The sequence below is a fragment of the Phocoena sinus genome, chromosome 1, assembly GCF_008692025.1.
Source record: "Phocoena sinus isolate mPhoSin1 chromosome 1, mPhoSin1.pri, whole genome shotgun sequence".
NCBI lineage: Eukaryota > Metazoa > Chordata > Mammalia > Artiodactyla > Phocoenidae > Phocoena > Phocoena sinus.
Window position 1 is genome coordinate 95,707,619 of NC_045763.1, and position 23,127 is coordinate 95,730,745.

At 39.6% G+C, this 23,127-nt stretch overlaps 1 protein-coding gene across 8 annotated transcripts in view; it reads left to right on the forward strand.

Annotated features, from left to right (window-relative positions):
• The window catches only part of NTNG1 (netrin G1), a 352,858-nt gene that overhangs the window by 237,483 nt on the left and 92,248 nt on the right, over nt 1-23,127 (forward strand). For all 8 annotated transcript variants that reach the window (XM_032638688.1, XM_032638690.1, XM_032638685.1 and 5 more), the window contains exon 4: nt 16,488-16,660. In XM_032638688.1, the coding sequence (XP_032494579.1) occupies nt 16,488-16,660 (173 nt within the window). The remainder of the gene's footprint in view (nt 1-16,487; nt 16,661-23,127) is intronic.

Genomic DNA, 23,127 nt, shown 5'->3' on the forward strand with positions numbered 1-23,127 from the left:
GCAAGAGAAAATCCTCGTTTTTGTGCTTGAAATATAGTATCTAATGGCATATCTATTTGACTTTTACTACATGCTTTTCATTCCTCTAAGTGAGGTAATTGACCTTTACTTTGCTACCCTGTGGATTAAGAGGCTACACCACACTCTGCATCTGATATTTCCAGTCCTGCAGGAGAGGCGGTTTTGATCTGCTTCTGTTGCAGCCCTGCTCTTCGGGCAGGCCTTCAAATGAGGGGAAACCTCAAGGCCCAAGACTGCCTTGTGACAGTTATTGTCACCATCATGTGGATTTTATTAGACAAAGCACAGGTCACTTCATTTCTATGGCCATCTCTATGGAGTCTAAGGAACGGGGGCCTGTAAGGCTTCCAGAACCTTCCACCTCAGTTTCAGATGACATATCCTCACCCCCTGCCTCCAGTGTGTTCTTTAGGGATCAGCAGCATTTTTCAGGTTTGGCTCAAGCACCTGAAAGTTTAAAATAGTGTCCAAAGTACACAATTTGTAAGAGAGAAAAAAATATTAGTGTCACTGGTAAAAGCTTAAGCTCTGTTGTTAACCAGGTGTACCCAAAAATGCTTTGTGTGATAATTTATCACTAGTGTTATATAGAACTCCAGAAGTCAGAGAGAGCCTGGGCTTTCTCTGTTGCCCTTTTAGCTTTCCTTTCCACAACCAAGACAACAACAAAAATAATAAAGATGATGATAGCGATGGGGATGACGATAAGGTTAATAAACATTTACTATGTGCCAGGCACTGTTTTTAAATGCTTTGAAGATAATATGTTATTCTTCATAGGAGCCTTATGAGTTAAGTATTATCATTATCCAGTTTCACAGATGAGGAAATTGAGGCATATAAGTTATGTAACCTGCCCAAGGTCACACTGCAAGCGAGTAGTAGAGCCAGAGTCCAAACTGAGGCATTTTGGACTTGAGAGACAGAAGTTTGGATCCTACTGCATTTGGACAAGTTGTGTATATAATGAGGGTATTTCACTAACTAACATCTTGTTTCTAGAGAGTCCTCAGGCTTGATCAGTTAGCCTCTAGAGCTGCAGGGTTCTGAACACCCCAGGAGGATTTCAGGAACCCTAGGGAAAGGCAGTCAATCAGTGAAACCCTGTTACATAAAGAACAAAACTCGATCCCTTCCACGTACTGACTAAAGGACTAACGGACAGAGAATAGGTATTGGGAACTCCTTACTCCTGGGAAGGCAGGTGATTGATTGCTGAGGTCTTCGACCTAACAATCTAATAGTGTCCCTTCCTGTGGTCCATCTTGCAGTCTAGAAATTCTTCTCTGGCTCCTTCCCTCTGTCTTGCTAGTTCTGAGCTTCTCCTCCTCCCCACCCCCGAGACAAGGATTTGGATGCAAATAGTGTATTTGGGAAATAGTTCCAGAAAGCACTGTGAGGGAATGAGGAATAAGTAGAGCAGGAAGGAAAGTCAATAAAGTTGCTGTTTTCAGAGCTTTCTCCTCGAGAGGCAAGGAAACTGGAGTATTTTTCCTCAAGCATTCAGCCCTCATTGGCTGAAGGTTGCTCCTGGGAAGGTAATCCACCTCTAGTTTGTTCAACTTGCTGGCCAAGCACCAAGCACATTGAGCTAAGAGACCAGGAAGCTGGCTGTGGGGGAACCGTCTGCTGTCTGCAGGGGTAGTGATGCTTTTGTTACACACTTTTTATCTTTTCTTACCCAGAACCCTCTCCCCTTCTCTGTTCGTTCCTATCAAATGATTCTGATAACCTGTTCAAACCAGAGCTGAAGTCTTTGGCAACGAAAAGCAGGGTAGAAAGAGCTCAGCATTTAAGCACTTGAAGAAAAAATGTTGGCTTACTTTGTTTTACGTATTGCTAGTGGGATTCAGGGAGAGGGAGGCAGGGAAGTGTGTGGAGAAAAACTAAACCATTATGTTTCCATATTAAAACAAGTTTGGTTTTATATCCTACATGTAAACAATCTCCATCTGAGTTTTATCTTCATCTGTAAAGTGAAGATAGTGATACCAGCCTATCTCTCTCCCACAAAGTTGTATAGATGAAATAAAACACCATTAGGAAAAATGCATCATTTGAATGTGCATTTAAACACAGAATAAGCTCAAAAATACTAGCTTATTTGTTATTGTTATTATTTTTTCTGATCCTGTGTTTCCACATTTCCACAGTGAGGGTATGGGATTGGGTGATTCTTCCAACAAATATTTATGAAGAGCCTACTGCCCGCCAGGCACCATGAAGGATTCCATTCAGGAGCTGGGATTTAGCCCTGCCCATTGCCTACCCTCATGAAGTCCACAGTCCTGGTCCCTCTCCTCCACACTGCAGGTCCTCACGGTCCACCAAAGCTTCTTCTCATCCTTCTGTTAAATACAAAACAAGAATGAGAAGACCTAGTGACCCTGGGGTAGTTAAGACAACAGGTCCCTTCTTTCTGTGGATATTGTTCAATTGGAAGTTTTGCTTGTTCTGTTTTTCTTGATTTTTTTAATGGTTCAATGCTCAGAAATAATAAAATCTTAGCCACAGAGTCTTATATATTGTAAGTGTTCAGCAAATGTTTGCTGAACATAATGATTGATGACGACAGTCAAGTGGGGACTAAAATTTTTGAAGTTAACCTAGTCATGAGCCATCTGTGGTGGCACTTGACATGCTCTCTCATTCAAAAGTCAAAGTAAAACCAAATGAAGTTACTCATCGTCATCTCTGTTTTACAAATGAGAAACCAGTCTTAGAGAAGCAGTCTCTAACCTAAGGTCAAACGGTTTAAAAGTGATCAACGTAATATTCAAATCCAGATGTTTTCTAACTCCAAAATACAGCACTTTTCACCTTAACTTAAAAAGTGAAGTGAATATACACTACCAAACGTAAAATAGGTAGCTAGTGGGAAGCAGCCGCATAGCACAGGGAGATCAGCTCGGTGCTTTGTGACCACCTAGAGGGGTGGGATAGGGAGGGTGGGAGGGAGACGCAAGAAGGAGGAGATATGGGGGTATATGTATACGTATATCTGATTTATTTTGTTATAAAGCAGAAACTAACACACCACTGTAAAGCAATTTCACTCCAATAAAGATGTTTAAAAAAAAAATCACTTCATTCTATAAAAAACAAACAACAACAAAAAAACTTTTAATAAGAATTGTGTAAGGTTAGAATTGGAATGAACTTTGTAATTATCTAGCATATTCTGATGCTCACCTCCTGGTGATAACATTTCTCCATTTCCCAATTCTAAATCCTTGACAGAAAATTCTGGTTGGCCCAGCTCATCTTTTCAAGCTAGACTGTAAATTTTGGGTTGTTGATCAATGTATGTAATGACTGCTTTGGGGTCTTACATCCAGTCTAGTTCAATCAGCTCAGGAGGTGGTGAAGTCATGGAAAAGTAACATGGTGTTTTGGGTTAGGATCTTTTGGTTGCTAGTAACAGGAAAATAATTCAAACTAGTTTAAGCAAATACAGACTATTTTGGCTCATTATAGGAATCCAGGACACAGCTAGATTCGGACAAGCTGGCAGCATGGGCTATACAAAGTCATCAGGATATTATTTCTGTCTCTTAGTTTTGCTCTCCTCTGTCCTGGCTTTATTTTAAGCCAAGATTTTCCATGTTGTGGCCAAGACGGCCATGAGCAGCTCCAGGCTACCTACTACCAGTGTAGTAATACTATAAGGAAAAAGAATTCTTACTCCTATAAGCTCAGCAAAATCCCCAGGACCAGTTTTCTAAGGGATTGAGTCATGTTCCCATCCTTGAATTATTGTGTCCAAGAAGATGGGATGGATTGGTAGGCTGAGCCCAGCTTCTCTGCTCACCCTTGGAGCTGCAAGTTGGAATCCCCCACCTGATCCTCTTAGCCTGAGAATGAGGAAGGATGGTGCCAAAGGGTTGTTACAAGAAGGGATTTGGGGTGTGCAAAAACACAGGCATACCCACCACAGTTTAGATATTGCCAGAAGGTAGGGTCAGTCAGGCAACCAATGTAGGGCATTTTTCAAACACAGACCAAATCCTTCACCTTTCAAAGAAATGAGTCACAGAAGCCAGTTTAATTCACCAAAAATAAATCAGCTAGTTAGGGATTGTGTCCAGGTCTCTTGATCATATATCATTTGACTCTAAAATATGACCCTGATCCATATTAAATTACTTTAAATTTCATTTCTCATTAAAATATTCTCACACATTTGGTACAGACCCTATCTCTGAAGATTTAACCGTATCGATGGAAAGACTGGATGTGATTGTGACAGTATCAGTACTATCTAGTTACTTTTTCCTGACCATATCCTATCTAATGGATCTTTTCAGAACTCGTTGCTGTGCTTCATTTATATTCTCAGAGTTCTTTGTTTCTTTGCTTTAAAGCCCTTGTTTCTAATCGTAAGTGAAACAGTTCAGGTCATCAGTCATAGCAAGTAAGATCATGCTCTTTTAGTGGGCGGGTCTTTTTTCTTTTACCTCTCTCTATTTATTTATTTTTTTGTCTTTAAACTTCAACTTTTCCAAGGCTTATTAACAAAAGTAGGCCACCAAATAAGGGGAAAAAGCCAAAGGCTTTGCTAGGTGCATTCTTCTCTACTGGACGTTATTTTACTTCTCAGAAAAAGAATTAGAAGAAAGCTATTACCCCCAATTTTCCATACCATCCATGGGAATCTAATTCAATTTCCTCTCAAATTTTGTAGTGAAAAGTAAAAGTATAGAATAAGGTTGCTGTAGTGTATTCTTTTGCACAGATTTGACTTTTATTTCTAGTCATAAAGCTATTTATTCAGCCTGATCTATTTTTAATCAGACTCTAAGGTAACCATTTGAAGAAATAAGACCTCTTTAAGTGGATAAGTATACATATTTAAGAGATCTCAAAAACTTACCTGACAATCCAACCTGATGAAGGAATCCCACAGTGTCAGATGGCTCAGTGCCGCAGCAGAGCCTTACTGAACTCTGTGGCTTTGCAGAGCACAAGAGAACTTTAGGTTTATTCCTGCCCTATTTTACTTATGTCCCAATTTCTCCAAGAGGAGAATTATATTTTTTAATACAAAGAAGTATATAAGAAATTATCATGGTATAGTTCACATCAAATTGGAATTTAAAAAAAAAGTGAAAAAAAATATTTCACTTTTGTGGTTCTAGAAAGAAAAAAAAAAGAAAGAAATCTTAGTTGGTTACTGTAAACCACAGAATGCACAAGTATGTGTGAACATAACTTGAGCACGTCAACAATCTTTATAATTGCTTCTTATATCAGGAATATATTCAGTTTTCCCAAAGAGGAAGGCTGAATGTCTTAAACAGGGTGAGGCTTATTTTCTGCATGCAAGAGGACATGGGGAGGTCAGTTGCTGGGGGCTCACATAGTGTGTGAGGACATGGTCTGGCCTTGGTTTCCTTCTAGCCTCCTAGTTACCTGTCGTTAAGCAGAACTTCCATTCTTATGATTGCAAAGCTTTAAGTCCCTCTAGCATTTCCGTCTGGACCCCAGACAACAGAACAGGAGGAAAGCGCAAAGAGAAAGGAGCAAAAAGCCAAAGGAATGATTCCATTCAAGCTGTCCTTTTTGAAAAGCTTCCCTGAACACCCTACCTAGTGACTTCTGGTCACATCTCATTTGTCAGAACTACCTAATTCGGCCAACCCCAGAGGAAGGGCAGTCTGGGAAAATCAGTGTTTTAGTTTTCCCACATGTTTTATAGAGGAAGGCAAGAGAGAAGGGAATGTGAAGGACTTTTAGATAACCATGAATTTGCCATTCCTCTCTATAATAATAGCTATAATAATAGCTAATATTTATTGAATACTTACTATCTACCACAATCTGTGATACACATTTAATGTGGACTATTTCATTTAATCTCCATAGCAATCCTATACTATAGTTACTAACGGTAATCCATATTATAGGTGAGGAAACTGACACTCAGTTGGGGACGCCCAACAGGCTCATGGTAGAGCTAGGACTTAAACTCAGCCCCTTCATGTCCAGAGTCCAAGCTCTTAATACCATGTTGCCCTATCTGTCTTATAGAATCTGGTTCTTTGAACAGTGATCATTTGTATTTCTAGGATTGGAGACCCATAGATTTTCTGTTTTCTCAAAAAGAATTAGAATGGTTTACTATGCACTTATTAAGCATCTAGGATCGTCTATTAATTGCTAATTGGTCTTGGATTAGTTGAGTTTTAATTTAACAAGCTCTTTACCTGCCAGTCTTCAGACTGATTGGTTGTGCAGAGAAGAGTGACAGTCTGGATTGCGATGATTATCTTGCTATGCCTTTTATCTTTTGGCCCCTCTTGTCTAACCAGATTTCTCTTGGGTGTAGTAAACGGGTCACAGAGCACCATCATATACCCTTTCCAATCTTGGACAATGCATTATCTCAAATTGATAAGCTCCTATTTTTATTTTATAGTCATGGTACTCTTGTCTCCCTGGCAAGCTTTAGAAATAGAAAGGGACTATTTTTAATATTATATACAAGAACCAGCAGTTTAGTGAATCATGTAATCTGATGCTTCACTGTGAGTAAGTTTAAAGTCTCAAGTAAGGTTTAAATGGAACTTTTAGAGAGTTTTAAAAGTGCCATAAGGATGTCTAAGTCATGTATTGCAAAATGTGTAAGAAGGCTTTCTGGTCCTTTTTCCATCAATTTTTGGAGCAAACCAATTGCCTTATATAAATTTTTTTAAAAGATCATTTTAGAATCCCAGAGTCAATGAAGAGCTGATCAAGATCTCAGTTTTTATTTTACACTCCCAGAGAAAACTGTATAACAGTACATTTCTCTGCTTCAAAAAAAATAAGTTTATACCATTCGGTTCTCAAAAATAATTCTTCCAAGAACAAAGGTTAGGAGAGTGGAGCCCCCATCAACCAGGGCCCCCAACAACCAGGAACTCAATATATTGTGAAAGAATGAGCTCAAGAGCCATATGGAAACCTGCCCTCTGTATTTGCAGGGTGGCTTCCTAGAGTCCTAACACCACTTCTTTCATTTATGCTTCTCCCATAATACAGGAATCCAAACACAAGTCGGATGTTCCGCCTCTTTGTTGGTCTGTTGGTGTGTCACTGCTTTCAAAAAATTATAAGCAGATATCTATTTCACACTGAACTTTGACCATTGCATAGCTTATAAATACACATATTCTGAAAACATTTTTGCTTACCAGTGATCAGTAGCATGAGACTTTAGATTTAATTAATGAAGGAAGAGGTAGTAGAATGCTGGAAAGGTTGGAGCCCTCTCTTTTCTAGTGGGATTAGGATCAGACCAGCCCCATTTGATATTTGAAGATCCAGCCTTTTGCTATAAGACTGTGCTTAAAAATACAAATGATAATAGTAATAGTTTATATTTATTAAGTGCTTATTACATATGAGGTGCTGTTTTCAGATATACTTTCAGATGTGTGTAAGAAAGACTGACATTAACAGTGCCTTAGACAAAGTAGAAGTTTATTTCTATCTCCTTGCATTTGGGAGGTTGGTGCTCCAGAGCTGGTATGGTGGCTCTGCTCCATACACTCACCTTGACCCACCTTCCTCTGACTGCAGGGGATTGTCTGAGGACCCTGGTTCCACTACCAAAGTCCACATGGTCTGAGTGACTCAATACCCAGTGCATGTTCCAGGAACTAAATGAGAAATGGGAAAGGAGTGCAGGCCCAACAGGAGTGTCACAGACACCACTCCTGATAATATGCCATTGGCTGGGATGTAGTCACATGGCCACACCTAGCTAGAGGAAGTGCTGGGAAATGTAGTCTTTATGCCTGTGACCATATGCCCAGTTAAAACTGTTCCGGTGTGGAAAAACAAAGATCAGTTAGCAGTTTCTGCTTCATCACAGTGTATCATTCAACCCTCCCAACAACCCCTAAGGTAGGTATTTTACTATCCTCATTCTACAGAGGAGTAAACTGAACTTGAGGAAGTTGCCTAAGGCTCCTGCTAACGCTATACTACATAACCCCAGAGCCCAAACTCTTATCCATTGTTTTCTGTAGTCTCTTTTGGATAAATGCCCTATTTCATTTAGTTTATTTTTTCATTTCCTTAATGCACAATTCAGTGGGTGTTAGTATATTCAAAAAGTTGTGCAGCCATCATCACTATCGAATTCCAGAATATTTTCATCACTCTAAAATGACTGTCCATTAGCAGTCACTCTCTATTTGCTCCTCTCCCCAGCTCCTGGTAATCAAATCTGCTTTCTGTCTGTATAGACTTGCCTATTCTGGGTATTTCATACAAAGGAAAACATATCATGTGGCCTTTTGTGTCTGGCTTCCTTGATTTGGCATGTTTTCAAGGTTTATCCATGTTGTAGCATGTACCAGTACTTCATTACTTTGTGTTTTTCCTATTGTTATCTACATCTTTATCCATTCATCAGTTGGTAGACATTTTGGTTGTTGCCACTTTTTGGCTATTATGAATAAAGCTGCCATGAACATTTGTGGGTCATGTGGTAACTTTATGTTTACCCTTTTGAGAAACTACCAGACTGTTTTCCAAAGTGACTGCACAATTTTCCATTCCTACCAACCATACGTGAGGGTTCCAGTTTCTTTCTTTTTTTTTTTTTTTACATCTTTATTGGAGTATAATTGGTTTACAACGGTGTGTTAGTTTCTGCTTTATAACAAAGTGAATCAGTTACACATATACATATGTTCCCATATCTCTTCCCTCTTGCGTCTCCTTCCCTTCCACCCTCCCTATCCCACGGGTTCCAATTTCTACACATCATTGCCAACATCTACTGCTGTCCATCTTTTTTAATTATAATCATCCTAGTGGATGTGAAGTGGTATCTCATTGTGATATTAATTTGTATTTTTTCTAATGACTAATGATGTTGAACATTTTTTATGTGCTTACTTGTACTTACTGTCCATATGCACGTATCTTCTTTGGAGAAGTATCTGTTTAGATCCTTCATCCATTCTCTAATGGGTTATTTGTCATTTTATTGTTGAATTATAAGTTATATATTATATATAATATTATATATCATAATATATATATATTCAGTTTGTGAGTACAGATAGAACCTTAGTGTTGGTCAGGTTTAGGTCAGAGATTTCCACACAATATGGTGGAAGGGAGAAGGTGTGCAGAAGGATCACCCCCAGGATTTTAGTTTTCTTGTTCAGCAGGACTTTGACACACTGGTGAGCTCAGCAGTCCTTTTCAACGTTTGCTGTGCACATAAATCACCTAGAGATCTGGTTAAAATCCAGATTCTTATTCAGACAGCCTGGGGGAGGCCTGAGATTTTAACAAGCCCTCAGGTGATTCCCAGAGCTACTGGCCCACGGACCACACCTTGACTAGCAAGTGTTAGAGAATGTCTTAATACGCTGTTTAGACCATGGGTCTACTTCTCCTCTGAACCAGTTTGCTTTGTTCTTCCTCAAATAAAGTGATGTCCTAGAAGGAGCCCAGCTTTTGGAATTGACTCTTGGCTACCACTTACCAGCAGCATGTTTCTCTGACCAAGTTACTTTACTGCTCTCAGCCACACTTTCCACATCTGTAAATCACAGATACTTATTCCTCCTTCTCAAAGTGGTGATGAGGCTGAGGTGAAATAACATACGTAAAGCATCTATTCAGTTCCAGGTCTATAGTGGGCTTTGGTAAGTGTTGATTTTTTTTTTCCACCTGCCTTAAATGATAGGGGCTGTATCTCTGACTGTTTAGTACAAATACGTCCTTATCAATGTAGAGATGACTCAGTGTTACTACCCTAATTTCCTATATGGTCATGATTAAATAGAGTATTCAGTCTTGGTGGTCTGTATTTAGTCTATGTATGTTTCATCTCCTTTACTCAACAGATGGCTTGTTCTTGGAGATTAGGACTCTACGTTGTCTTCTTTTTGAATGCATGAGACCTGTCACAGTGTTATCCATAGAATTTGTCATTAATTAACGCTTATGGAATGAAGCAGACAGCCCATTCCAGTAGCAGCGGTAACAATAGTGACAGTAGAAATAATAATAATAATTGAAACTAACACTTATTAATACCTTTCTGTCAGACATTATGCTAAGTGTATGCATGGATAATCTCATTCAGTCCCCAAAACTGTTCTTGAAACACATTCATTTATTGTCCCTGTGGCAGCTGAAGCCTGGCCATACTCAGGAAGACAGCATGACTTCTGCATTGGTAAGAGCTGAGTTCTAAAGGCTAACTGCCCGTAGTTCGAATCCCTGCTCCAGCTCATACTGCCTGGGAGACTTGGATTTCTTAGTCCCTCAATATTCAAATGCATCATCTATAATTATTAATAGTGCTAATTCCATGTAACTATTTTGTAGTTTATATGAAATAATGTGTGAAATATGCAAAAAGCACTTAGCACAGTGCCAGGTGCTTGGAAGTATTTAGTCAAGGTTAGCTCTGTTTATTTCTTCGTTAAATCACTCATTCATAGCTTCACAGCAAATAAGTGGCCGAGGCTGTCTGATTCAGTGTCATATAACTCATAATCTCAAAGTCATTTTGCCGCAAGTCTCCCATTTCAAATAATGTATTGAAGTAGAAATTGAAAATTCATGTGTCAAAGTGAAAAGAGAAAGGTCAAGGGGCTGCAGAGGGAGAAGAAGTATGTGAGAGGCATTTTATAATTTGTCACCTTTTGAAAAAGACATCTCCAAATGCCTGATATTTGTCCTAACTTGTTTTCTACAAGTATTTGTGTAGCAAGTGCCGACCCAAGGAAGGCAAACCTGATCCAGGTTTTGTAGTGCCTGAAATGTATGCCCTTTGGGAAGGGGGCTTATTAAGGAAAAACCTTCATTAATTAAAAAATATAATAATATCTTATTGGTGAAAATAATATAAAAGCATATGACTGTATGAACACATTGTTAGGGTCCTTCTCAAGTTTTTGAAGGGCCGCCTGATACTTAAACTTCATTCACTTCAGGGTAGATCCTCCTATGGCATAAAAGTAGCCAAAAAGCAGCAAGCCTGATTTCCCTTCCAGTTTTGTTTCACAAAAGGCCAGTTTTAAACTTCTTTGTCTTGGTACTTTTATTTGAAACACTACAATAGACTACATGTACAGACCTCTAACTCACAGGAAACTCTGGTGGATAGCATGCTTCCCAGAATAAATATATTAAGTTATTAAAAAAAAAAAAAAACAGGCAGACTAGATGGGTTTTTCATACCTACTGGCAGGTGGCACAGATCTAAATGTTGGAGCCTTTTTATAAGCAAGATTAAATTGACTTGTGACAGCTGCTCACTAAAATACAGGAAGTGCAGACCTGGTTAAAAGCAAGAACACACTGGTTTTCATTAAGTTTGCATCACAGAATAGAGCTCACTTTTTTTTTTAAAGGTCTGTCTTAGCAATGCCCTTATTTGACAGTGTGTGCAATTTGTTGCTTACACACAAGTGGATCTTTGAGGTACAAGCAAGTCAATTAGTTCTATCTGCAGTGTCTTGGTATGTGTTCTATACATGTAAACAGAATCGGTGAATAGGCTCAGCTCTCCAGAACATCAGATCTGTGACTGCTAGCGAAGCCTGTTAGATCTCCACTTGTACAGTTCCTCCCCCACCTAATGTGATGGCAAACGTGGCAGCTGGATGGCCAAGGAAATGGATAATGAATCTGTCAGAGATGAGTGGATGTCACGGGAGTCTGCCTTCCACCCCATCACAAGGCCGGAGTTCATAACACCAGGAATTGAGAGCGATCTCCCAGCATTGTGAAATACATTTTTTTTCCGTTGGAGGAAAGGCCACTCTGGCAAGCGCTCTAAATAAAGGATTTCAGTGTCTGATTGGAATGGGATGATGAGAATAAACTGAGCTGTGGAAAATTAAAGGGAGCCGTTTCCAAATACAGGCCAATGACGTTGTACCTCAACGTCCACTTTCACAAGCTCAGCCCTGGCACAGCAGTTGTCACAATGACTGAAGAAAGACAGTCCAGGAGCCGAGCTAGGTCAGCAGATTTACGAAGTTAGAGCTGTAGCCAGCACCCAAGCAGCACTCTACCAAACTTTAGCTGACCCAGGGTGGCCATCCTTACAGGAAGAAATTGAAACTAAAAGATGCACACTCCAGAACAATTATGCTACCTAAATGCTCTCCTCTAAGCTGTTTTTATCCCTCCTCTAAGTTGCGTTCTTCTCCTAGGTCTTTTAGGCATCTTTTTAGGATAGCTCTTGCGTTAGCTTTCAGACATTTGGCAAATCCTCTGGAGTTTAAATTAAATTAAATTCAGTTTACAAGGTCTCACCAATTTTAGAGTTCCCTTTGCCCAATATAAGGTTAGTTATGAAAACCAGTGGTGAGGGCAATTTTCAGCACACATCATGGAGTGTTTGACTTAGTACAATGCCTGTTAATTCTCTATTCTTAGTCCATTGCTGTATTCATCATAGTAGAACAGGCACATGAAGTCCCTGCTTTCAGGAAGTTTAGTTGTTTATTAGTCACTTGTTTATTTGTCAGATATTTTTTAAACACTTATTATGTGCCAAGTAGCTTGACCCGTGCTAGGGATGTTACAATAAATAAGGCAAATATGACTGCTGCTCCCAGGAGGTTACACTCCAGTGAGAGTGACAGAAGAATAAACAATTACAATACAGCCTAAGTCTAGAGCAAAGATAGTGTGGACTTCATCCTGTGGCTGGCCTTACCTCATGTCAGAGGAGCTAGGAAAGGCATTCTGGTGGGTCAGAGAAGGATTCAGATAGTTAATCAGCAGATGGTTTTTGAATGTCACCTAGGAGCCAGACACTGAGATTTCCAAGTTGACATCTGAATGGTAAAAATTATGCAGGTAAAAGAGGTAGAGTTATGTTCTAGGCATAAGGAACAGCTTAAAAGATTACGCAAAGGCAAAGTTTCAAGAACTAATTGTAGAATTGGTAGTGGTGCAAATAATAATGGGGAAAGAACAAGAGATCGATTTCAAAGGGACTTGTAGGCCATGTTAGAGAGCTTGGACTCTATTCTGAGAATAAAGGGAAATTTGTCAATGGTTCTGAGCCAAGGTGACCCAGGTATTTTTGTGTAAATGATCGTTTTGGCTATTGTGATGAGATTGGGCTAAAGAAGAGCATGAGAGGAGGCAGAAAGGTCTCTATAGAAGCCATTGTAATAAGCCAGATCAAAGATGATGATGCTGTCCACAGGGATGTGGCAATGGCTAGAACTGTATGTATTTGAGAGTTATCGAGGAGGAGGAATTTCAGAACTGGGTGAGAGACTGAGTAAAGACAAATTAGATGTGATAGGAAAGGGAGTGGGAGTGGTCATTCTTGACCAGCTGACTAGAAGGTGATGCCATGTACTGAGAAAGAAAACACAGAAGGATGAGTAGGTGGGGGAGGGAAGCCAAATAATTCAGTTTGGGATATGCTGGATTTGACATGTTCAGGAGAGAGATCCGTGATGGACGTTACAGCACCAGGACTTATCCACATGTTGAGCAGGTGATCTTCACCTAGTGATAATGGAAGGAGAGAGTTCTGTGGATTCCTATGGGTAACAGAGAATCTGAATCTCCTAAAATATTTCCCATTGTTTGAGTTTATTTTGCATGTTTTTACTTTTTTCTAGGGGAAAAAAATGATGCAAATTTGCTTTAGATTGCCTATAACTCAAAAGTAGTTGAGGACCACAGAGGAAATTGAAGGAACAACCTGGATAAGAGCGCCCAAGGAGAGTCACTTAATCTGACTATGCTGATCCAGACCCCAAAGAACAGCACATGAAGAGAACAACAGAAGAGGGTTCTGAAAATGACCTTGAGAATCCAGTGGGGAGAGTGTGTCAGGGGAAGTGGAGTGGTCCCACAGAGTCAAATCCCCTAAGGAGATAGATAAAGCAAGGAAGGAAATCCATTACATTTTCACCAAGAGGTCATGGGTGGTCTTGGCAAGAGAGGTTGTGGTTAGTTGGAAACAGTGAGTGTGTGGGAGATGAGAAAAAGGAGATGGCAAGTGTAGAAAACTCAAGAAGGGGAAGGAAAGTGTTAAAGTGGTAGCAAGAAAAGAAGACTAGGGTACAAAGTAGATATTTTTCTTCCTTAAGATGAGAGAGATGCAATGAGTAAAAATTCTAAAAGCAGAAAGAGCCTTAAGTAACAACCAACCAAACCAAACACACAGAAGCTTTTAAGGGAATCGGAAGCGTAGAGAGATAGGGTGTCTACAGTAGGTACGATAGATATCAGGAAAGAGTAATGAATTGAGTTGAGGCTTGAATGATTAAAAATCTTTGGACAGGTGAAAATGAACCATTAATTGAAAGAAATATGGGAAAAATAAGACTAAATATTCATCTATTCTTCTTTCACTTCCTTTTGTTATTCAAAAAATATTTTCTCAGCAAATATAAAGTCTTTAGAATAGAAATTGCCTACAACTCAGAGACTGACTACCAGTATGAAAGTATTAATAGCTACAAGGTATATAATCCAATTTACAATTACTACTTGCATTCTTGGTCTTCACACATGAAACCAGCATATTCTTTGGGGTCACATTGTTCATTTCCTCATTTGGAATTTTTAAACACCAGATAGGGTACTAAATCAGTATAAGCTGGTGCTTCTATCACTTAAGTTTCTAACATCTTCCATATTTATAAACACACCCATAAATAAAGGTGCTAATGAAGGAAGGAGAAAGATTCTTTAATAAGCAGCTTAACGCAAGTAACTCCCTGCATGTAGGAGATTTTTACAAGACCTAGCTCATAATTAAACACTGTCTGTTTTACTTAACTGAATTTTTTCTCTTTTTAAAAGATTGTATGAATGTTAAAGACTCTGTTTATGTGTTGATGTTGAATGGGTATTGTTTAAATGGTAGCCTTTCAGCTTATTATAATTTACAACTATACAGAGAGCAGAGTGTAGTTATAAGTACTATGAAGTGTAGTCGACCCCTGAAGAAGCTGAGGCTTGGTCTTACCCAGGAAGGTTTGAGTGGGTGGCTATTGCTTTAGGGGCTACACCTTTTAGTTAGAAGAGAGCCCAGCAGCCCTCAGGAATAGTCTTAGCCATTCCTTTGTTTCCTTGCCGTAAGTATGGGTCAGTGTTCCAAACAGACCATTAGTGCACAAGAAAGAAATTTGGATGTTACTGTACACACATTATAGAGATCAACAGCAGTTGTTAAAGAATCTTATTTTCCTACCTAAGAAAGTGTATTGTTACTTTTCCCAATTCATGACATCTGCCAAAAAAGAAAGCAAATGTAAAGCACTATAATATTTCTTCGTTTTTATGAAACTTGACTTTCTATATTTTTGTCCTAGTTCCTAGAAAGGGCCAGACTAGTTTAAAAATGCACACACACACATGCGCGTGCACACACACACACACACACACACACACACTTTCGGGTTCTGACCCTGACAGATCTTGGCCCTTTACCCCCAGGTCTGGGTATCAGGTCCTTTCCTTTGTGTGGACACATCTCTTCCCACGTACACTGTTCTGCCCTCTGGTCATGGACATTCTGTTGACCTAGGCTTTATTTCTCCAGAGGATGTGGCTCGTACTTTGTATCTTATAAGTTATAACCTGCTACCTCAACAGATATCAAGTTGGCCTTTATAGTTTTATAGTCAGAGACTTTGGATATGGGAATGTATTTTTGTAGAAATTGCATATTCCATTGTTGCCTCTCATATATTATAGCATTATTCACAGGCACCAAAGGGAAGGCCTTGGCTAATGACCTCAAACCCCTGCCACACATAGGTTTTCATTTTCTAGTATTCGAAGCGTCTTTTTTCCTGAGTCCTTTGACCCATTTATGAGAGAACCTTTGTGATTATTTTATGTGAGTAGGAAATCTGAGGATTATTCAGGTTACTTAGAGGCCTTCGTGGAAAAACTCTTCTGCCTGAGGAATGTCATTTCAGAGCCCAGAATGAGAACATCTGTTTATAACCGCTTGGGGTCTATAAAATAAACCTGAATAGCAAATTATCTCAATGGTTATATTTCTTTTTAAACAAATAAGAGTAGTCCTTCTGGTTTAAGGAAAAACAGAAGATGACATTGTTCTTCAAAGCCAGATGTATTGTAGATTTGATAATAGCACAGAAAAGCCTCTCACTAGTGGCAATATTTTGGATATCTGTTGGGAAACCCCTGATTTCAGAGCACAGTTTACTTAGGTGAGCATCAGACCCCACCTAACTGACTTGTATTAAGATTCCTCAAAGTGTGGGATGAGGTCAGGCTGTATCATAATCCCTCCCCCACCCCTACCCCCAAGGACACTTGTTTAAAAGATTCGGAGGGTCAGGCCTGCAAATCTACATTTTACTAAGTCTTTAGGGAGCCCTCAAGCACTATGGGCTGTGAAAGCCGCAATCGTAGAAGACAGATGGATAAAGCCTCAGTGATCACCAAGACAACTGGACTTAATGAACTCTTGTCTCTCCTCTGCCTAGGTGCAAATGTAATCTCCATGCCACTGTGTGTGTGTATGACAACAGCAAATTGACCTGTGAATGTGAGCACAACACTACAGGTCCAGACTGTGGGAAATGCAAGAAGAATTATCAGGGCCGACCTTGGAGTCCAGGCTCGTATCTCCCCATCCCCAAAGGCACTGCAAATACCTGTGAGTAACTTTTGCTCGGTAATACCATATTTTGTGCACGATGAGCTGCGAGTTCCTCTCAATTTCACTTGCAATTGTGCTTTCACTCCTCTTACCAGGAGTCGCATTCCTCTTCAAAATGCAGCTAAAGCTTTCATCCCTATTTTGCCGCTTGTAAGCACATTTTAGCACTTGGATCATCTGTTAAATTCAGTCTTCCAACATTCACATCAGTGTGTTGGGAAATGATAGAAACCACAGGAGAAATTTTTTCTAAGTGGATGAAACAGGAGCTGCTTTTTTTGCTTCCCCAAATTAATTTCCTATTAAAATAACAAAGGCATTCAAAACTCCCAACTCTGACTTAATTTTCACCATAAACTACTTCCAGAAATTCTCTAAGTGTTTACAATCCCTTTTCCCATACTGGGTAACCTAAGAGAGGCTTTGTCTAGAAGATGTTTCCCTCTCCAAATTTAGCTACAGCCTGACTTTGCTCAGTGAAATGGTGGGCTTTTTCCAAATGCCAGCAGTTGATGTCATGCCTGGCGTGTATCCTGTTAGGAGAGGCTGCCTTTCGATAAACAGTGTGACTGTAGGCCTGTAGGGACCACAGTAAGAAAAGGGATGTTTGTGTGCATGTGAAAAGAGCACAGGCATTATCTGTGTTCACAGGAAGCGTGAGAGATGCCCCGTTATCATTCATGTGGGTGCCCCTCTGAAATCCCTGAACATCCCTAGGAAAACAAGTTCTGACACTCTCAAGGAGACAAATAATTACTTCCAGGATAAATTGCCCAATTCCATGCATGGACCAATTAGCCACTCACAAAAGCCCAAGGTTTGACCTCTCTTAAAAGTAGAGAAGGGGCTTCCCTGGTGGCGCAGTGGTTGGGAGTCCGCCTGCCGATGCAGGGGACACGGGTTCGTGCCCCGGTCCGGGAGGATCCCACATGCCACGGAGCGGCTGGGCCCGTGAGCCATGGCCGCTGAGCCTGCGCATCCGGAGCCTGTGCTTCGCAATGGGAGAGGCCACAACAGTGAGAGGCCCGCGTACAGCAAAAAAAAAAAAAAAAGTAGAGAAGGGTGAGGTCACCCATTCAAGTGAGAAGTAACAGAAACAGCAGGACAGTGAGTAGGGGGGGGAATGAGACCTTGAAGAGCCACCAGCGCCATGCAAGGCTAAGAATGTTATCAGGCACTTCAAAGCAGCAGCTGTGAGAAACCAAACCTCAGAAACTAATAGCCAGGAACCAGGACCTTATCAAGTTAAATGTAAAAGTAATGGACCGAGTAACAGGCCATAAAGAATGGGGGCATGAAATTATGTTAAAATTTCTCTGAAGCAGGAAAAAAAATCTGTCAAAGGCTAAAAAAAAAAAATCCCCCTTTGTGAAGGTATTCCATTTCTTTCTGTGTTAAAGAAAAAACTGACAGCCTAGCTCCTAAAATTAATACATAAAATTCTGTTGAGCAGAAATGATTTTTTTTCAAGGCGGTTTTATTAACAGAGACTCCATGGGCTTTCCTCAATTGTTGAGAGCCATAGACTCGTGAATTCAGGAGGAATCTCATGAGGTTATTTGTTGCCATACCCTGTGACTAGCTAGAATTCCTATCACCACAGTTGTCAGATTTAGTTTAAAGGTTTCCTCGAACGAAAATGACTCAGATTTCATTTTTGATGTCTGCTGCTCCTTTAGTGGGACAGGATGGAAGAGAACAATGTTTACAAACACTTGGTGGCATTCTGGCTCATCCTCAGGGCAGGCCAACTTGTCAGGGCTACTAGAAAGGCAGCTGGGAGAGACTGCTGTTGAAGGCATTGGCTTCTATTCTAATACGGCACCATTTTTTTCTACCTATAACTGTACTTCAAAGTCTTGCTTATTTCAAGACATTTTCACTTGTGTCGGCCAAGCTATTTCACTGGAATGGATTTCTTGTTATATTCTCCATGGAAATGGCTTACATAGCCCTAATATAATGCAACCTCTTTCAATTGTCCATGTGGATTCTATTGTCTATCCATCCCTTAGTTTTTCTTGGCCTTCTCTAGACTTTTCCCCATTTCTGTTAAAATATGAAGGTGACAGATGGACACAATGGCCAAGGAGGTTGAATTCAACGTTTCAATCCTCAATATGGCCGAAGCTAGATTGAAGATTTTAAGATAACCTGCAATGGTCCAGTCTTGCAATGGAAAGAACCCCTTTAAAGAAATCTCTGCCACATCAGACTGCTTGCAAATGTCCAAGGATGGAAGTAGGCAATTAAGTGGTTTAGTACACAGGTTCCAGAATCAAATACCTGTTTGTCCATTCACTAGCTCAGTGACCTTGAAAAAGTAAAGTATCAATATTAACCTCTCTAACACTTGGCTTCCCATCTGTATTGTGAGGATAATAACAGTTCTTACCTCATAAGGATTTTGAGAGAAGTGAATAAGCAAATGCATGTGATGTGTTTAGCATAACACCTACCACAAAATAAGTGTTCAAAAATAATTTTATTTTTAGGCTTTTTTTCATAAGGCAGACTTGTCAATTATTGGACAGTTTTAATTGTCATAAAACTTATTTCTTAACATCAATATTGAGTGTCTCCTAATTTCCAACCACTTTTTCTTTTTAAGTCTTAAAACTCTATATCAACCCCAGTTTTCTTTCTTGTCCAGGTTAACATCATCTGTTCCATTTCTCATATGATAAGATTTTCAACTCTCTTACCTATTGTTTGCCCTGGAAGTCCTCTGAATTTTTAGTGTGGAAATTTAAGCCAAACTCAGGACTTCTAGCACTGTTATGATTCTCCTGTCATTTTGGCTTTTTCTTACACACATGCGTACATGCACACACTCACGTGTGCACGTGCCCACACATACATGACTCGAGTTGGTACATTACAAGTCAGATATTAATAGGGACACTCAGGATATGCTGTATCCTAATACAGGAATGCAAAACCTAAGAAGTAACAAGGAGTGGCTACAATCTCTGATCCCTCAACACCAACTCTTCAGTAGCCTAGAAATAACACTCATATTGGATAATCTCTGGATTTAGCAGAACTTCAAGCAGCCAGGATTTTTGAATAAGAAGATCAGTTCCTGCCTACTCTTAGCATAAAAACTAGGAAGGCTTCATTACATCAGGAAATTTTAAGATCTCCCTTGAAAACCATTCAGCCCATCACTCAAAAGGTCCTTAAACTGGGACCTTGCTGGGAATACTATGGCTTGGAAGTCCTAAATTCTGGAGCAGCTCCAAGGCCACTCTTGTATGGAGCATATAGAGCCAGGAGAGAAGAAAACAGAGCCCCAGCCCTCTAAAACACGGCCACCCCAATCTGTGAGACACACCACATTTCCCTATGCCTTTCATTATAATAGACTGGGCAGAAGCAGAAGTAATAACTCTTGTGATGATATTTTTATTCATTGTGCTTTTTACTGAAGACTCAGTGTGTTTTCTTGGTTCTTTAAAGCCATATATATGTGTATCAATATATTTCTTATTTTTCTACAAAGCTTATGTTTTATCTATAAGACATCTTTCTTCTTCTCCCTATTGATCCTCATTCTATTTTGACAGAATTCTATTTTGAATGTCCTTTGAATTTCATTTCTGTTTTCCAAGTAGATAGAAATTCTGTCCAACTTCATGCTTAATCATGATTCTCTTGATTCCCCTTGTCTAGCTCATAAATAAAATTCTGATCCCTCTTGAAATTCTGATCCCTACTTATAGATGCTGAAAACTTAATTAACCTTTAGGAATAGTAATTCCAAAAAAGATAATATAATATTGTCTATACCTCTGCTTGCCAAACTGTGTCCTATGACCCTTACAAGAATTCCATGGCCAAATAAGTTTGGAAAATGCTATACATTATACTGACTCTTAGATATTCACATTACCTTATTAAAAACATTTGAGAACCCTAAAATAAGTAATCTATTTTATCATGTGTTTCCCACACTTTATTGTTCATGGAACACTTAAAAACCTTCTATAGGGGCTTCCCTGGTGGCGCAGTGGTTGAGAGTCTGCCTGCCGATGCAGGGGACACGGGTTCGTGCCCCGGTCTGGGAGGATCCCACATGCCGCGGAGCGGCTGGGCCCGTGAGCCATGGCCGCTGGGCCTGCGCGTCCGGAGCCTGTCCTCCGCAACGGGAGGGGCCACAGCAGTGAGAGGCCCGCGTAACCCAAAAAAAAAAAAAAAAAAAAAAAAAAAAAAACCTTCTATAAAACACTCTTGGGAACATGCTGCTGTAAATAATTTCCTCAGCTTTCTGATAGAAATGTCATGGAGAAAAGCCCAGCTAGTTCAGCTGTATTGAATCTTTTACTTCCCTCTTACCTACACAGTCTAATATTCTTCCAAGAAAGAAAATTAAATTGGTCTGACATTGACATTATTTGTTCAGAAATCCGACTTGAATTGTTACACAATATCTAGGTCTCCTCTGAGCGATGGAAAGTAATTTAATGATTGTTCTATTATTTTCTCTGGTATCAAATTTGCATTGACCAATTTATATTTTCCCCGGCGTACATGTGTATGTCATTATCCAGACAATTTCCTAAGTGCTTTACACGCATTAGTTCATTTTTAACTCACAACAATTTTATAATGTAGATGCTACTATTTTCACGTTATAGAGGTGGAATCTGATGACTACTAAGGAAAAGTGTCTTGTTTAAGGTTTAGCTACCTAGTCAGAATGAGAAGGAAGGTTTGAACCCAGGTGTGTCTTGAGCCCAAAGACTGTACATCTCACTATATGGCTTCTCAGGTTAAAGTTCAGTGACTTCCTCTGTCCTCCACTGGGTGTGGACTCCATCTGACACCTGTTTGAACAAATCGGTCTTCTCTAAACCTGCTCTCTCCCACTTTTCTTCCTAGATTGCTGTTTGTTATTTCTTTGCCTTCAAAGACTCCCCTTCTACCTTGCTTTAAATTTTCATTCTCAGTGTACAGTTTTCTTCCTTGATACTCCTCTCTAATCTTGTGGTTTTAGATCTTATTACTATTGGTTTAATGCTAATAAACAAATTACAGCCTGAATCTTTCTAATGAACCCAGGCCATTTTTTTCAGCTGTCTATGAAAATCTCAAAGTCAACATTGCAAGATACTGAATTCATTTCTTTTCCCCAAATCACCTTTTTCTTCACTCTCTATTGAAATTCTGCTCATTTTTCAAGACTATTCCTCAATGTGAACTCCTCGATGCAGCCTACCTAGACTGTCCTATGCAAAATCAGCTGCTCTTTTCTTGATAATGTATGTATATATATGAAGATAGATTCTTGGTAATGTATGTGCACTTACGATTGGTTGATATAATCAAAATTACCATGATAAAAAAAAATTACCATGATAGTGATAATAATGAGAGCTAATATTTATTAAGCTTACCATAGCCTTTTATATTTTGTGAAGTGCTTTATGTGCTTTCTTGCATTAAATCCTTACAATGTCCCCATGGGGTGTGTACTATTTTTATCCCCATTTTACAGGTAAAGGAACATAGGCACATAAAGGTTGCCCCAAGATCCCACAGCGAATACATGATAGAGCAAGACTTAAACTCAGGTCATTCTGACTTCAGGACCTAAAATGTTAGCAATTTAAGAATGGGACCATATTTTATTCTTGGCCTTCATAAATGTTTGTGGAATTAATCATTTGGTGAATAAACAAGTAAACCTATACAGTCTTGAAATGTGCTTGTGGATGCATTGACCTCCCATCGATCTTCCCATGTGGAATATGTGGCCTTCACAGTTCAGCAGTTCTAACACAAGGGCCTTCAGTCTTGCATAGGAAGAGACCAGCTGAGATTTGGAGGAAATACAATAGGAAAGAGAATCACTTATTTTTCGTGGGTGCTCACGACCCATCCAGCCATCTAGAGATGACATATTGTCTGGCTGGTGTGTATAGGCCTCCCTAAGTGACATTCATGGCCTCAGTGACTTGACCATTGTTGGGCTCTGACTACCAGCTTTTCAGGCTCAATACCCTGATTCTGTCAGCACAATAAGAGAGGACCTACCTCTAAGAGGCTGTAGGGCCAATATATAGAGCCAGGATACCTCCCAAGTTATTCATGTACAACCACTAGTCCACAGTCACTTATTTGATGCTTATGGGACCAGATCTGATTTGGAATTCAAATTTTTTTAATTTTAAAAGGTAATACAGTGTACATACATTATGTTACATCAATACCCACAGCAGAATATCAGGTAGTACCACTTAATCAAACATATTTCTGTAGCAAACCTATGATTATTTTCACTGAGTGAGATAAAGGAGAAGACCTCATACCCCTTCCAGTCAGGTTTTGTCACCAAATTAGTTCAGATCACATTATGTCATGCTGCAGCTAAATTTTGGGAAAAAAACTTTGTGTCTTCAGAGGGTTTTTTTGTTTTAGTTTTGTTTTCGAGGATTAGAGATAAGGATTAGAGATAAGAT